General features: G+C 53.2%; 1 protein-coding gene and 1 long non-coding RNA gene across 3 annotated transcripts; both read left to right on the top strand.

Annotated features, from left to right (window-relative positions):
* Positions 1-716: 716 nt before the first annotated feature.
* LOC136460040 (U-box domain-containing protein 1-like) lies at positions 717-2,449 on the top strand. Its single transcript, XM_066459879.1, has one exon. It carries the CDS (start codon positions 1,093-1,095, stop codon positions 2,089-2,091), a length of 999 nt encoding a protein of 332 aa, XP_066315976.1. The 5' UTR covers positions 717-1,092; the 3' UTR covers positions 2,092-2,449.
* Positions 2,450-3,154: 705 nt separating this feature from the next.
* LOC136460039 (uncharacterized) lies at positions 3,155-15,065 on the top strand. 2 transcript variants are annotated; one of them, XR_010760311.1, is made up of 5 exons: positions 3,155-3,538; positions 3,886-4,058; positions 4,147-4,241; positions 4,330-4,421; positions 14,521-15,065. It is a non-coding gene; the product is annotated as an uncharacterized lncRNA (long non-coding RNA). The 2 variants fall into 2 exon arrangements; XR_010760310.1 differs by having other exon boundaries at positions 14,517-15,065.
* The last annotated feature ends 204 nt before the right edge of the window (positions 15,066-15,269 follow it).

Below are 15,269 nucleotides of genomic sequence, written 5' to 3'. Positions count from 1 at the left end.
GTTTAATTATAAATTACGAGACAAATCTTTTGAGCCTAGTTAGGCCATGATTGGACAATAATTATCAAATACAAACAAAAGTGCTACCGTACCCGATACTGATTCTTAACCCCAATCTAAATAAGGCCTGAATAAAAAATGAAAAATCGAAGGATGCTGCAGCACGGTGTCAACTGTCAACGCGCTGACGACCTCGACAGTCGCTTACTGTGTAGTACCCATTGCTGTTCATGTTCCCTTTGTCTCTTTCAGTTGCAGCACGCAGAGAAGTAGAATAATGCCTACTCAAGTGACGGCTTCCTCGTCACGATTAGGCGGTCCAACTACTTTCCTCTTATCCCACGTTCGACTCATTCGATTTATTTTTTTTTAACTGAAACAATATTTTTGTTTTACAACAATTTAGCCGGAACTGCGTTTTTCCAGCCGTTTCAGCGGGGCCTTGACTACTTCGTCAGCGTGGAGGGAGGATAGCAGCCGGGTGAAGCGACACTTGGATGCCTCCACCTCCCCTGCTCTTAAATTTCCCAACCACCTGCCGGGCAGAATCAGCCAAGTTCAAACTTCAAGAGCAAACAGATCATTATCCGTCACCTGAAAACCAATTTCCTGTATGCTTTTACTTTTACACGACTATTTGGAACAAATGCGTCCCGAAAAATAAAAATTCCCAAGAATCCTTTAGCACTTGCCAAAAGGAAGGGAAACGGGAAAAGAGGTTTGAACACATGACGGCGTGCGCTCCGAAAGTTGAAATGCCGTAGAAACGTTCAACACCACGAGCCACGAGGCACAGAAGCAGGGCGGAAAAACGAAAAAGCTTCAAGAACACGCGCGCGCGCGCGGTAATTACGTCCCGTTCACTCCATTCGATCCTTATCATCGCCGCCTTCCTCCCGCGTTCCGGCCCGGCGAGCCGCGTGCGTGCTTCCCCACCACTCCACCTGCCGCGATCCGCCACCTAATAAGCAACAAAAACCGCCTTCAACTCCAAGCTCCCGCAGACGGCTCCAAAACCGAACCCGCCGCGCTTGTCTGCACGCAACTCGACCGCCTCCAAATCCCGATCCTCCTCCCGCGACACCGACAGCGATGGAAGTGAAGCCGCACACGGCACGGGTCCTGGTGGGCCGCCTGCACGGCGCCACCGCGGCTTGCGACGGGGCCGCGGCGGCGGCGGCGGTGTCCGAGATCCGCCTCGCCTCCAAGGAAGACCCCGAGATCCGGGCGCCGCTAGCGGACGCGGGCGCGGTGCCCCTCCTCGCCGCGCAGCTCCACCACGCGTCGCCCGTGTCCGTGGACGCGGCGGCCGCGCTCCTCAACATCTCCATCTCGGCGCGGGACCAGGTGGCGACGGCTCCCGGCGTGCTGGACGCGCTGACGTCGGCGCTGCGATCCGGCCACGCCGCGCACCACGCGGCGGCCGTGGTCTACAGCCTCCTCTGCGGCGGGGAGTCCCACCGCGCGGCGGTGTGCGCGCGGCGGCCGCTGCTATCGGCGCTGGTGGCGCTCCTCCGCGCGTCGCCCAAGCCAAGCACGCGCGCCACCAAGGACGCGCTCAAGGCGCTGTTCGGCGTGGCGCTGTACACGCCGAGCCGCGCGACGCTGGTCTCCCTGGGCGTCGTGCAGGCGCTCTTCGCGCTGGTGATGACGGACGAGCGGAACGGCATCGTGGAGGACGCCACCGCCGTGGTCGCGCAGGTGGCCGGGTGCGCCGAGAGCCTCGAGGCGTTCCGGTGGGTGTCCGGGGTGCGCATCCTCCTCGACCTCGTCGAGGCGGGCGGCGCCGCCACGCCCAGGGCAAGGGAGAACGCCGCCGCCGCGCTGCTTAACCTCGTCGTCGCCGGCGGCGAGGCGGCCGCGGCTGAGGTGGTCGCCGTCGGGGGTGCTGAGGAGACCGTGCGCGAGCTCGCCGAGGACAGCGCCGCCAGCCCCCGCGGGAAGGCCAAGGCAGAGGCGCTGCTGCGCGCGCTCGAGGGCGCCGGTCCCGCCGCCAGGAGGCGCGAGCACCGCCTCTCCGATTTCCTCGACGGCCTCGTGCAGTCCGATCCCTACATCTCGTCGCCGGCGTCGGCGTCCACGCACGGCTAGTCAAAGGCTGACGTCTTCTTTGTACAAAAAAATAGTAGCATCGTTCGTAGTGTAGCTTGGCTAAAAAAATACATAGGCCTCTTTGGTAGGGCTCCCGTTCTTCCGCACCTGTCGGCCGTCCATGGGTCGATAGGAGGCTACTGTTCATTAGAGCTGTTTTTCTCTCTTCTTCTTTTCCTCTCTCACAGACAGAGGCGGAGCCAGAGAAGCTCGTTTTTCGGGCTTCGCCTGGCATCTATCGGCCCATGGGCGGCCGACAGATGCGGGAGCCGGAGCCGCCGAAGCCCTGCCAAAAAGGCCCATAGTCTAATACATTTGTTGATTGATGTGAATACTGCATGTCGTCATGTTTGTGCAAGATTTGTTCAAACTCTGCCTGCATTCAAACCTTCAAATTAATCCAACCGAATCAAAAAAAATTTGGATCTAAGTATGTCACCATGGACATTAGCATCTCCGTTCTCTGCCCCTCTCTTTCTCTTTCGGTCTCTTCGTGCAAATCCCTTCCCAAGCTCATTTTTCTATAGTTAACATACACGTGCGACACGCACGTTCGCACGTGCTTATAAGGCATTTGTATTTTTTATTTGCTATTTTCTAGCTTGCTTTTCGTTATCATCTTATTCTAGTATTTCTATGTTTATTTGAAACCAACATTTTTTTATTCTTGCATCTGTAATTTTTGTTGTATATAAATTCATTTATTTTTTGATTTTTCGTTTCAATATATGGGATTTTTTTTAAACATTTGTATTTGTATCCAATTTATTTTTGTTTTGATGAATTCTATTTCTTTTTTTTTACTTTCATAATTTTAAATCCCTCATAAGTTTTTTAGCAACTTTGTACTTATATATATATATATATATATATATATATTCTATTTTCTAATTCTAATTTGACCAAAAGGCCACTGCCCCACTGGTAGCAGCGAGCAGACCCGTGTTCGGCGGACTTAAATTTTTTCATTCTAAAATATCGTGAGAAAAAACGCTAATCCGATTAAAAACTGTAGCCAACCGGCGAGCCGAACACTGCCCAAGCCCAAGCTTCCTTAATTGCTCCTATCGGCACAAATTTATGTACAGCGGCGCATCCCAATTCAATGTCTTCCCCATTTCTCTCCAGCTCCTCTCCGTACTCCGCCCCAGCTCCAATCCTCCGATCCCGCCATGGTTCCTCGCCGTAGATGTTGGGGAACAATGCGAGCCGTGCAGAGCACCGCCGTCAGGGCTGGCCGCCGGAGCTGGTAGATCCGCCCACCGTACGCCGGGGCAGGGCTGCGCCGGGTCTGGCCGCGATGCCTGCTGGCCGCCGGGGCAGGGCCGCGCCACCGGACCGGTTGCCGTTGCTAGTCGCGCCGTCCGGAGGGCGCCTTCGGCTCCTACTCGGCGAGTCCAGTGGTGGCTTCAGCAGCTCGCGTCTCCTTGCCGCGCTCTATTTCATGGTAAGTTCAGTCGCTCAGACTCATTGGCTGTCGTAATCTTCCTCATCATCATCTACAGCGGGACCAGGAATGGAGAAAGATTTAGTATCTCACGCTGACAGTTGGCATGCTGCATTATATCTGTAAAAAAAAATACTTTTCCTTTCCAAACTTCGTAAGGAAATTAGCTTTCTAAAATAAGAATTGTAGTGGTGGATCTACAATTTTAAAAATAATAGAAGAGGCTATCATAGCAGGATCTGAGCGAACACTCTGAACATCTCATTACCGCAGAAAATAGCAATGATAATGTAGTTCAGTCCAGTAAAAGTTACTGATTGACTACTTTCTTGTCATCCTGACTGCAGAAAATAGCAATGATAATATAATGTGTTCCCGTATATGCCAGTGCAACTGTTCAAGATGCTGATCGAGCTATTCAACAAAAGAATGGATTTCCTGTTTCTGGTAGGAAAATCAGAGTTAAGCTAGAAATGAATCAGTGCTCCACTGAAGGAACGTTTGCAAAAGAAGGAGAATAGTGAGGCTCCTCTCCTAACAGTTTGCTGCTGCTGAAACTCAGTAGATTGTGGATCTGACTGTCATTTGTTTTATTTGCTTGTGAGCAGTGCAATGCAAGTGAAGGACTCCGATTTAAAAGATGAGGCAAACGAGACTTCTCATGCTGGAAAGCATAAGGGGAAATCACATAAAACAGATCCAGGTTGTAATGTAAATTTCTTTGTTTTGTTTAATGTTTTTGCCATGGTTAGTATTTTCCAATACTGAAGCAAGATGTTATGTTGAACCAGAGCAACCACATTTGTTGTCAAAGGATGCTATGGTATCAAAGGAAGCTCCCATTGGCGACCTTGAAAAGGTGAAAAAAATCTGAAAAGCAAAGGTGTGTACTGCAATATTTTACTTCAAAAGTCATCACCTAAATCTAACTTGTCATTTTTTTAGTAACATTATTTTTAATCGAACCTGGTTGTTTCACTATTATCACGCCAGGATCAGGGTGTTCTTTTTGGTTGCCATTAGCCTTACCCCGTAACCGTGCACGATAGTTACGCTGATATTCTCGGTTTCTAGACTGTCTTTCAACATCTTTATCACCAGACATTACTGTGACAGAACCGCTCAATTTATACAAGATCAAGTATGGCTGTTCCCGCTAACACGTTGACACACGCATACTTTCACTTATACAAACCCGGTAGTCCGCCGAGTGTCACGAAGGACCTCGGTAAATCAACATCACAACCAAGATCGCGTGATTAAGCAAATACACATCACATACGCAGAGTTGCAGCGGAAATAATATTACAAATGGGTTCACAAATAAAAGTACCAGTTTGGATTTCAAAACCGCTTAGTGAAAACAACATAGCTTTCAAATGATTACATTAATATAAGTTCTAAATATATTGCTAGCATAAGTGGTATCATCCGACAAAAGCATATAGATGAGAAGTAAGTATATAATCACCGAGCCCACCGGCGGTTAGCCACCATCATCAACAGGTCGAGAACATCACCTGCAACAAGGTGGGATAAACCCTGAGTATTCGAATGTACTCAGCCAGACTTACCCGTCTTAAACCAAAATAAAGTGACACCAAGGATTATGCATGGCTTTCTTTAGTGGGTTAGCTGACTTGTTTACGAAAAGCATAAGCTATCATGAAGAAATCATTTTAAGTACTTTGCATCATCTTTATTATAGCCTATCCATCTAGGTAAGCACCTGTACTATAGCAATCACTTGATTAACCAATAACGATCCATTCACCAATTTAGATTTAGTATATCCCATACCATCCAGATAACCATCATTGTTCCATAATAATTACTACGATGCCGTAACTCGAGTCAAGTGCTTACTATCCAGGAGCGATGGCGATTCGAATCGATTTCTAACCAGCTGGTGATTTATTCCTTACACAAACCTCACTCACCCGCTAAAGTGAGGTATCGGTCACCGAGTCAACTATCCAGGAAAAATCTCGAGTTTGCCAGGAACCACATGTACCCGGGGGCCGACCGACTGCCTTTCGGTCTTATCATCACGCCCCCGTGTCCTACCACACTTGCTTCGGTACAGTGCGTTGCGGGCAATCTACTCGGCCCGAATAATCTTTCAGCTTTGCGGTCGAAAGGTACTTTATTCGGCCAGCTAAATGTAAGGCATACGTTCAACATGACAAGAGGGACGAGCAGCGGTCGGTCCTTAATCGACATAGATGGAAACTAACAGCACCCCAGAACCCTGTCTGGTTGCCTCCAACTTTTCTGTTCGGTCTTTAATTATCCATCACACATGGTTAATTCTAGGATATCATTCTTTCCATAGCTAAATTCTTCCAGTAACCACCTATAAATGTAGGTGACCGGATATCACCGATCGCTACCGGTCTAAGCAAGGCTAAGCAGTTATTTGATCCTGACCTAACAGGGTAATAAGGTAGGCAAGGATAGTAATAAATGCATCAACGGTTTCAATCAACTCCTACAACTTAATGCAACAATATATAACTCATATATAGAAAGAATTGCTTTTATAAAGTAGGAGACTTAGAATGCTCCGGGACTTGCCTGGGATCCGACACAAGTCAGTTCAGTTAGCTTGCACCGTCTTGGTGACATCTCCGGTCCTAGCACTTGCTTAGTCCTTCTATCTTCGGGATAGATCAACCAAACTAAATCTTCGAGTTCGGCACCACATCACATCATTCATGTGGTTCATCTAGCGTACTGTCGGGTACCTTAGAATAGGGTATCCCAAGCAAAACATCAAATGGGTCGCTAAAGTCCCATCTAAAAAAATAATAAAAGCTAGAAGGTAAGTCGTGGGCCCCTCACCCGCCACGACCGAGCCCACTGGGTCCTCCCCCTCCTCGCCTCGAGCCTCGAGCAGGAGGCCTCGGTATCCTGACGCAAACTTCGCTTCGTGCGAGGCTCCCCAAGGAAGGCCTCGGCAGGGAACGTCGTCTCCGCCTCACCCGAGGCTCTCCACGGAAGGCCTTGGCAGGAGGCGCGTTCTCCGTATCGCGCGAGGCCTCGGCAAGGAGCCTGATCTCCGTCTCGCGCGAGGCCTCATTCTCCGTGTCGCTTGGGGCCAGCTCGTCCGCGGTCCGTCGCCCCCCGCCTCGGCCGACCATCCCGACAGCGCGTCATGTCTCATTAATGCTTCAACCACTCCCACAATCTCAGCCGGACGGTGGCTTAACGCCACAGAATGGCCGGCGCGACCCGAGGTCGCATCAGCGCCATACCGGGTGGGACAGGGCACGGCGGGGATTACCGGCCACTGTGTCCTAACACTGTGTTCACGATCAGCGCCATGCCGGCCAGGACAGGGCACGGCGGGGATTACCAGCCACTGTGTCCTAACACTGTGTCCACGATCAGCGCCATACCGGCTGGGACATGGTACGACGGGGATTACCGGCCACTGTGTCCTAACGCTGTACCCATGATCAGCCGCCCACTCAAGGCCTCGGCACTGTACATCAGGGCCTCGGCGATCTTGGGGTTCGTGCCTGTCGAGACCCCCCCACCGCAGTACAAGCCTCGGCATCGACCAAGTCTCGGCCTCGCGCACAGTCCGTCCACAGTGGCTTGCACGTTCGCCGCCGCGTCCACTCCGAGGCATTCCCGGGGCTCCCACGACACACAGGATATGATGGGACGACCACGCCACCCTAGTACTCCAAGGACGGACCACTCCGACGACCACGTCGCCACAGGAACAGCCCACACGACACCTTGCCGAGACCTGGGACTAGTTCCCTCTCTCCCTTAGCTTGTAACCCCCTACTACGAGCACTTCGGTGCAAGGAATACAAGTTTGATCTATCAGACTGGACGTAGGGCACTGATTGCCCGAACCAGTATAAATCTTGTGTCTCTTTGCATCACCATCCGGAATCGGGAGCACGCAGAACAAATTCACTAGTCGGTTGAGGACCCCCCGGTCCGAAACACCGACAGTTGGCGTGCCAGGTAGGGGGCTCTGCGTGTCAGTTTCGTCATCCCAGCAGGTTCCGGATGGCAGACCCCGTACGACCATTGCGTCTCGGCACCGTAGTTTGGTTCGGGAGCCTAGAGTTCATGTCTCTAGGGCATGAGTACGACATGGTACTCCTCACACCTCGAGCCCCATCGTCCGACGGTGAAGTTACGCACCGGCAGCCCATGCGCAGGCGGCACCCGGGTGGCCGCTCTCGCCGCGCTCACCAGGCACGACGCGAGCAAGGCCGCCCCGACGCTACGCGAACCTAGGGCGGCGCGCCACTCCCCGCCGATATCCTACGACCAGCTTTTGGCACAGAGTCCCTGGCTAGGGACCTGTCTAGCCTGAGCTTGGACAAAGGAAAATCGCCGGTGACGCGCGGCGATGCCTAGTCATCAAGCTCTGCTCCACCACTCCCTGAAGAACCGACCCCGGCGGAGTAGAATCGGGCGACGGCACCATCCCCATACCCCTTTGGGTTGAGAAATGCCGCCGCCTCTTACGCCTATGCTTACGCTGCCGCTCACGAGGATCCCTCGGAACGTCGCTGGCGCTTCGCTCTCGACCTGAGTACCCACGCCGACCCCTCGGATGAGGACGAGGCATGGCTCGGAGTGGATTTCTCCGGACTCCACGACCCTGGGGCTATGCGCCAGTTCTTGGCCGCAAGCGACTACTGCCTCGGCTACTTCGACTCCGACGACGAAGGCACTTACGACCCCACTTGCGAGTGTTTTCACGTCGGGCTCGGGATGCCAAGGGCTGGCGAAGAGGATGAGGGGGCAGGTAGCCGTTCCCCGCTTCGTCCAGGGGTGGGCGTCGCCACGCCCCCACGCATTGCCCTGCCGGCCGCACAAAATGAGAACGTCGCTCTTGCACGACCTCAGCGCCCAGACCTAGAGCAGCTCCGTGAGCTCCAGGCCAAGGTCGAACAAGACCAACTCCTTCTGCAGCAGCTTCGAGACTCTCTCGAACAAGAACAGCGAGGCCGCGGCGAAGGCGGGGGAGCCCGACAGAGGGCCCGTGATGTGCATCACCGCATCCACGACGACGAAGGGAGTGAGCAACCCCCAGTTTTCAATCGCGCTAGCCAGAACGTCGCGGCTGCGGCAATGCTGGTCCGCGTAATGCCCGAGCCTTCTACCACGGAGGGGCGGCGGGTCCGCGGCGAGCTCCGCGATCTCCTAGAGACCGCTGCGGTTCAGCAGGCCGAGAGTTCCGCCTCCCGACGGCACGGGGGCGCCTCGAACCTGCCCACGGCGTCGCCTCGGCAGGAGAGGGAAGCCCCGGCTCGTCCCGAGCCCGACCGAGCGCCAATAGCCCATAGGGTCCCCATGCTTCTAGACCGCCTTGGCAATCGACGCGAGGTGCAGGGAGACCTTGAGGTGGTCAGCAGGCGACGACGCCACAACAACGAGGGCCCCGCTCGGGGCTACCACCCACACCGAGGCGGTCGCTACGATAGCGGGGAGGACCGCAGTCCTTCCCCTGAACCGCCAGGCCCTCGGGTCTTCAGTAGGGCCATCCGCGCTGCTCTTTTTCCCACCCAGTTCTGGCAGTCGGCCAATCTCGCGAAGTACAGCGGCGAGACCAACCCGGAGCTCTGGCTTGCCGATTACCGCCTGGCCTACCAGCTGGGTGGCGTGGACGATGACCTGCTCATCATCTGCAATCTCCCCTTGCTCCTGTCGGACTCGGCGTGAGCCTGGCTCGAGCACCTTCCTCCCTCGCAAATCCACGACTGGCACGACTTGGTTAGGATATTCGTCGGGAACTTCCAGGGCACATACGTGCGCCCTGGGAACTCCTGGGACCTTAAGAACTGTCGCCAGAAGCCGGACGAGTCTCTCCGAGACTTCATCCGGCGCTTCTCCAAACAGTGCACCGAGTTGCCCAGCGTCGGCGATTCGGAGATCGTCCAAGCTTTCCTCTTCGGCACCACTTGTTGGGACTTGGTCCGAGAGTTAGGTCGGAATGTGCCGCGCTCTGCTGCCGCGCTTCTCGACATCGCCACCAGCTTCGCCTCGGGTGAAGAGGCTGTCGGAGCCATCTTCCCCGACACCGACACCAAGGGTAAGCGGAGGGACGAGGCCCCTGAGGCCTCAGCGTCCCACCTCCCTAAGAGAAAGAAAAAGGGGCGCCTGGGGAAGTAGGAGGTCCTAGAGGCTGATCTGGTCGCAGCCACGGAACGCAAGAACCCCCGAGGCTTCAAAGGCCCCAGGCCCTTCGACGACATGCTTAAGAAACCCTGCCCTTACCACCAGGGCTCGGTCAAGCACGCTCTCGAGGATTGCACCATGCTGCGGCGTTACTACGCCAAGCTCGGGCTCCCCGACGACGACGCCAAGCAGAAGGGCGCCGGCGGCCGGGACGAAGACAAGGACGACGGGTTCCCCGAGGTACGCAACGCCTTCATGATCTTCGGTGGGCCCTCGGCCTGCCTTACGCGCGGCAGCGCAAGAGGGAACGCCGAGAAGTCTTCTCGGTCAAGGTGGCCACCCCCTAGTACCTCGACTGGTCTCGAGAGGCGATCACCTTCGATCGAGATGACCACCCTGACCATATTCTGAATCCCGGACAGTACCCACTGGTTGTCGACCCGATCATTGGCAACACCCGACTCTCCAAAGTGTTGATGGACGGAGGCAGCGGCCTCAACATCCTCTACGCCAACACCCTGGAGCTCTTAGAGATCGACCGGTCGAGGCTCTGAGGCGACGTCGCACCCTTTCGCGGCATCGTGCCCGGGAAGCGCACGCGACCCCTCGGGCGCATCGACCTTCCTGTCTGCTTCGGCACCCCCTCCAACTACCGCAAGGAAGTCCTCATCTTTGAGGTAGTCGGGTTCGGGGGAGCCTACCACGCCATTCTGGGGCGGCCGTGCTACGCCAAGTTCATGGCAGTGCCCAACTATACCTACCTCAAGCTTAAAATGCCAGGCCCTAGCGGTGTCATCACGGTCGAGTCCACGTACGAACATGCGTACGACTGCGACGTCGAATGCATCGAGTACGCCGAGGCTCTTGCAGAGGCCGAGACCCTCATCGCCCACCTCGACCAACTCAGTGGCGAGGTACCTGACTCCAAGCGTCGCGCAGGGGCGTTTGAGCTCACGGAAACCATCAAACTCATCGCGGTCGACCCCGCCTGCCCCGACGACCGAGCGCTGAGGGTCAGCGCCACCCTTGACATCAAATAGGAAGCCATGCTCGTTGACTTTCTCCGTGCGAACGCCGACATATTCGCATGGAGTCCCTCGGGCGCACACGCTGGGCTGCTCAAATTGGCTGGAGGCGGGTCGGGTTGGCCTGGCCGCACACACAGGCGGAACGTCGGCGGCTGCTCCGGTGGCGACGGCGATACGACGGCCGTGGTGACTGGAAAATGGGCGCGGGAGGGTCGGCGTGAGGCGTTGGACGCGTAGAGACACTCAGTGCAGACGCAGGAGGGCTGTAGGAGAGGGAGCAGCGGCGGCACGGAAGCTTGGCGGCGGCGGCCATGGTGGGCGAGCTCTGGTGCGAGCGCACGACACCGAGAGCGAGCAAGAGCGCAGAGGAAAGGCTGAGGGAGTGAGGGCGAGTCGTGCTGGTGCTCCATTACATTGAGTGAGGCACGAGGCATGTGGCAGAGAGCAAGGGCGCATGGCAGCCACGTCCACAACACACGTCATTCACTGAGGCGAAAATCCGAATAGGTGGCGGGCGACGGTGAGGGTGAGGTGGGGAGCCGACTTTGGCCGTCTCGGGTGCGAATTGGACATTGGGCCTAAAACGAAGTTTGAAGCCCACGAACTGCTCTTCATTTTTCATTTAGAGACCAAGGTCATTAGAGCTCTTCAACAGCGGGTAATTAAGCCACAAACTGCTAGTGTTAGCGTATTGACAGCGACAAGCAGACGTTCAAATTGATGGTGAAAACGAGGTCAAACTGGTGCCATCTTTTTACATGCCCTTCTCCATGAACTGAGCTCCAACTTCCATTTTGGGGTCAAGTCAAGTTACTTAACGAAATTTGGAGAACGCGAGACGTCAATGCCGATGGCGATGAATTTCTAGACTTAGAATATTTCAAGTGCTGAAATCAGCATCAAATTCGATCTTGTGACCTCGATTTGACTTACTTCCAAGATGATCTAGCTCTTAGTCAAAAAACAAAGTTTGTTCTACATGATATGGACTACAACTTTCATTTAAGGTCCAACCTCAAAACTGGTATAGATCCTGCTGTTCTACTTTGACCAAAGTAGGATCACGATGAAGCTTAAATTATCCTTTTTGATCCATTGGAGCATTTTCTTGGCATTTGCCCAACATGAACCTTTCATGACTTTTGTTGTAGAGTTCATCTAGAGTCATTTTGGCAAGGTTGCAAGGTTTGGTTGACATCTCATGTTCTCATTCACTTAATAGTGCAATTCAAGCACTTAGTAAAATCATTCCAACAAGGATATAACTTATCATTTCATGTGACTTTTTGATTCTAAACTTTATGAAACTTTTCAAGTGCCCAATATAGATGGGTATTGATGTGAGACACATGAAGATATCCCAATCACACCACCCAAGCATATATCTTAAAAAGAGGTCTATAGGCGAGCAAAGGTGCAATATCCAAGTTTAGGTTGGGGCTCGTTTCTATAGGTTGGACCTTGACATCTTCATCATCACTTAATATGCCATGTTCGAGCTCAAACCCATTGCTTAACTGGTGGCAAACACCTGGGGTGTTACAATTACATTAGTAGCTTGTGCTTCACGTTTCCTTTTACATCTTATTGAATTTCTATTCTCCAAGCCGACTTCATCCTCTAACAAATATTTGAAAAGGTTAATTGATTTTGAAATAAATAATCCAAACAGACTGTTTTTTAAAAACCAAATAACATACCACCTTGAACATTGCCATATGATATTGTGGTCAGATTACCATCTTGTCGGTGTCTTGGACCGGCGAGCCCTCAACCGACTAGTGAAAATGTACTGCGTGCCCCTAATCTCGGATGGTGATGCAAAGAGACATAAGTTTTATACTGGTTTTGGTAATAGGTGCCCTACGTCCAGTCTGAGAGAGCGATCTTGTATTCCTTGCACCGAGGTGCTTGTAGTAGGGGTTTATAAGCTGAGCGAGAGAGGGAGCTAGTCCTAGGTCTCTGCGTGGAGCGGCGTGGGTTGCTTGAGATATTGATCTCTTGTAGTGAGGAAGCGTGTGTGTTACAGAGCATTGTGCGTAGCTTGCGCGTGTGTCCCTGTCTAGAAGCGGCCCCGGTCACTCCCTTTTATAGTCGAAGGGAGGCACGGGGGCGGTACATGGGTTGGCTACGTGGCGTTTTGTGAGCAGAGGCGGCATGTCCGAGCCCTGTAGCTTGTCCCTGTGGCGGCGTGGTCGGTGGAGCGGCCTTGTCCTTGGTGCACTGGAGCGACACGTCGGTCACGCCTGATCCTGTGCGATGTGGGAGCTCCTACGGCTTGACGCAGGGTATGGTGCGTACTGCGGACGATGTGCCGGTCGCTGTATGTTGACAACGTAGAGAGCCGAGGCCTAGTTGGTGCAGAGGCTGAACCATTGTGGGGGCTCGGCGGGCGCGAGTCCCGAGGCTATCGAGACCCCAAAGCGGATAGCCGAGGCTCGGAGGGAGCAGTTGGTCTTTGTACGTCGATTCCGAGGCTACAGGGACCCGGACATGACTCCACTCCGCGCTGTCCTCGGAGCAGGGGTTAGGCAGCACAGTGTAGCACGGGTGTCAGTCGTGGGTACAGTGCCGAGCACAGCGGCCGGTAACCCCTGCCCCGTTCTGTCCCGGATGGCATGGCGTCGATGTGACTCACGTCTCGTCGGCCACTCCGCTGTATCGAGCCATCGTTCGGCTGATGTCGCTGGAGTGGTTGATCGCGTTAGTTGGACGTGACGTCCTGTCAGAGAAGTCGGTCAAGGCAGAGGCGATGGGGTTGTTGCCGAGCCGGCCTCGAGCGAGGCGGAGAATCGATACCTCGTCTGAGGCCTTACGGGCGGGGCCTCGGGCGAGGCGGAGAATCGGTACCTCGTCCGAGGCCTTACGTGCGGAGCCTCGGGCGAGGCGGAGAATCGGTACCTCGTCCGAGGCCTTACGGGCGGGGCCTCGGGCGAGGCGGAGAATCGATACCGTACCTCGTCCGAGGCCTTACGTGTGGGGCCTCGGGCGAGGCGGAGAATCGGTACCTCGTCCGAGGCCTTACGGGCGGGGCCTCGAGCGAGTCGGAGAATCGGTACCTCGTCTGAGGCCTCACGGTTTCATTTTGGGCCGAGCTCGCTTCGGGTGAGTCGGGATACTGTCTGAGGTGGGCCGGGTGATCCAGCCGGGCCTCGGATAAGGTGGGGGTTTGCCGGTGGTTGTCTCTTGGCTTCGATGTTTACAAGGTCTAAGCGATTTTTTCGGTCCTTGCTTAGGGGACCCCGTTTTATGGTACCCGACACATCTTGTCTTGTGGTCGAAGCTATAACAAGGTTTAGGTTGTCTTGTTTATATTGTTAATACGGAGCACTGCAATCAAGGAATTTTAAAGCAATGGTGAATCAAAACATTAAAGTTAAATGCATAAACTAGAAATATGTTATAGAGTCAAGCGACGGGATTTTAAGCAATTGAGGTTTAGTTGCAACATGCAAGTCGGAAAATAGATTACTTTTTAGAAACAGACAGTTGAAAGAGAGGTCAGTTTAGTTGCAACATATAGAGTCAAGCGACAAAATTTTAAGCAATTGAGGTTTAGTTGCAACATGCAAGTCGGAAAATAGATTACTTTTTAGAAACAGACAGTTGAAAGAGGGGTCAGTTTAGTTGCAACATGCAAGTCGGAGAAAGAGATGTCAGAATATTTTTTATAAACATGCATGGCATATTATATTAATCAATCTTTATTAGATCGTAATCAATCTTTACTAGTTCATATCAACACAAAAATAAATAATTGTACACCTGCATTAATCATTCTTCTGATGTGTTAGGCAGAGAGCTGAAGGTGTCCACGACGGCAGGTCGGCAGCTACAGGCGTGAAGGCGGCGCCGGCCACTGGGGACCCGCAGCTGTAATCTTCTGATGTGTCAGGCAGAGAGCTGAAGGTGTCCACGACGGCAGGTCGACCGCTACAGATGTGAAGGTGGCGCCGGCCGCCAGCCGCATTCATGACACGTGCTGTATGCGAAGGCCCGGAAGGAGACGGCGGACTTCCTGATCTTCCTGTTGCGCGTACGTGAGTCTGTGCCGAGGCCCGGTATACGTGAGGTTTTATTTTAGGACTACAGGAAGAGGATGATTACGTGAGGGAAAATCCAATTTTGTTATTGATTCTTTAATATAGGACAACCGCGAAAAGCAATTCTGGGTGGTCAGGACTCGGGAGGGGCGACGTGGGTACGGCGGGCGGTTGGAAAACTATTTGGTAAAAAAAACATAACGAGGGAGGGCGATGGCAGGAACATGTAAGACGTGACTGTAAGACCTTTTTTACATACATGGCCCACCATTAGATTAACATCTGCCGTTAGATTTAAAGATATAAATCATCCGAGGGTCCTTGAATAAGGTGGGTATGAAACTTTACGTGAGAGCTATTTTTCAATTCATTCGCTCTTTTATAGTGTGTGTGTGTATATATATATATATATATATATATATATATATATATATATATATATATATATATAAGAGAGACGGAATGTATAGTCGCATTCAAATTGCAAACTACTCTATTTTCAGC

Source organism: Miscanthus floridulus, chromosome 6 (assembly GCF_019320115.1).
Source record: "Miscanthus floridulus cultivar M001 chromosome 6, ASM1932011v1, whole genome shotgun sequence".
In the NCBI taxonomy this organism is placed as follows: domain Eukaryota; kingdom Viridiplantae; phylum Streptophyta; class Magnoliopsida; order Poales; family Poaceae; genus Miscanthus; species Miscanthus floridulus.
This window is presented reverse-complemented; position numbering and strand designations above follow the sequence as displayed.

Bases quoted from the DNA above. Each gene is read 5' to 3' on its own strand.
- LOC136460040 (XM_066459879.1), top strand. From the start codon at position 1,093: ATGGAAGTGAAGCCGCACACGGCACGGGTCCTGGTGGGCCGCCTGCAC.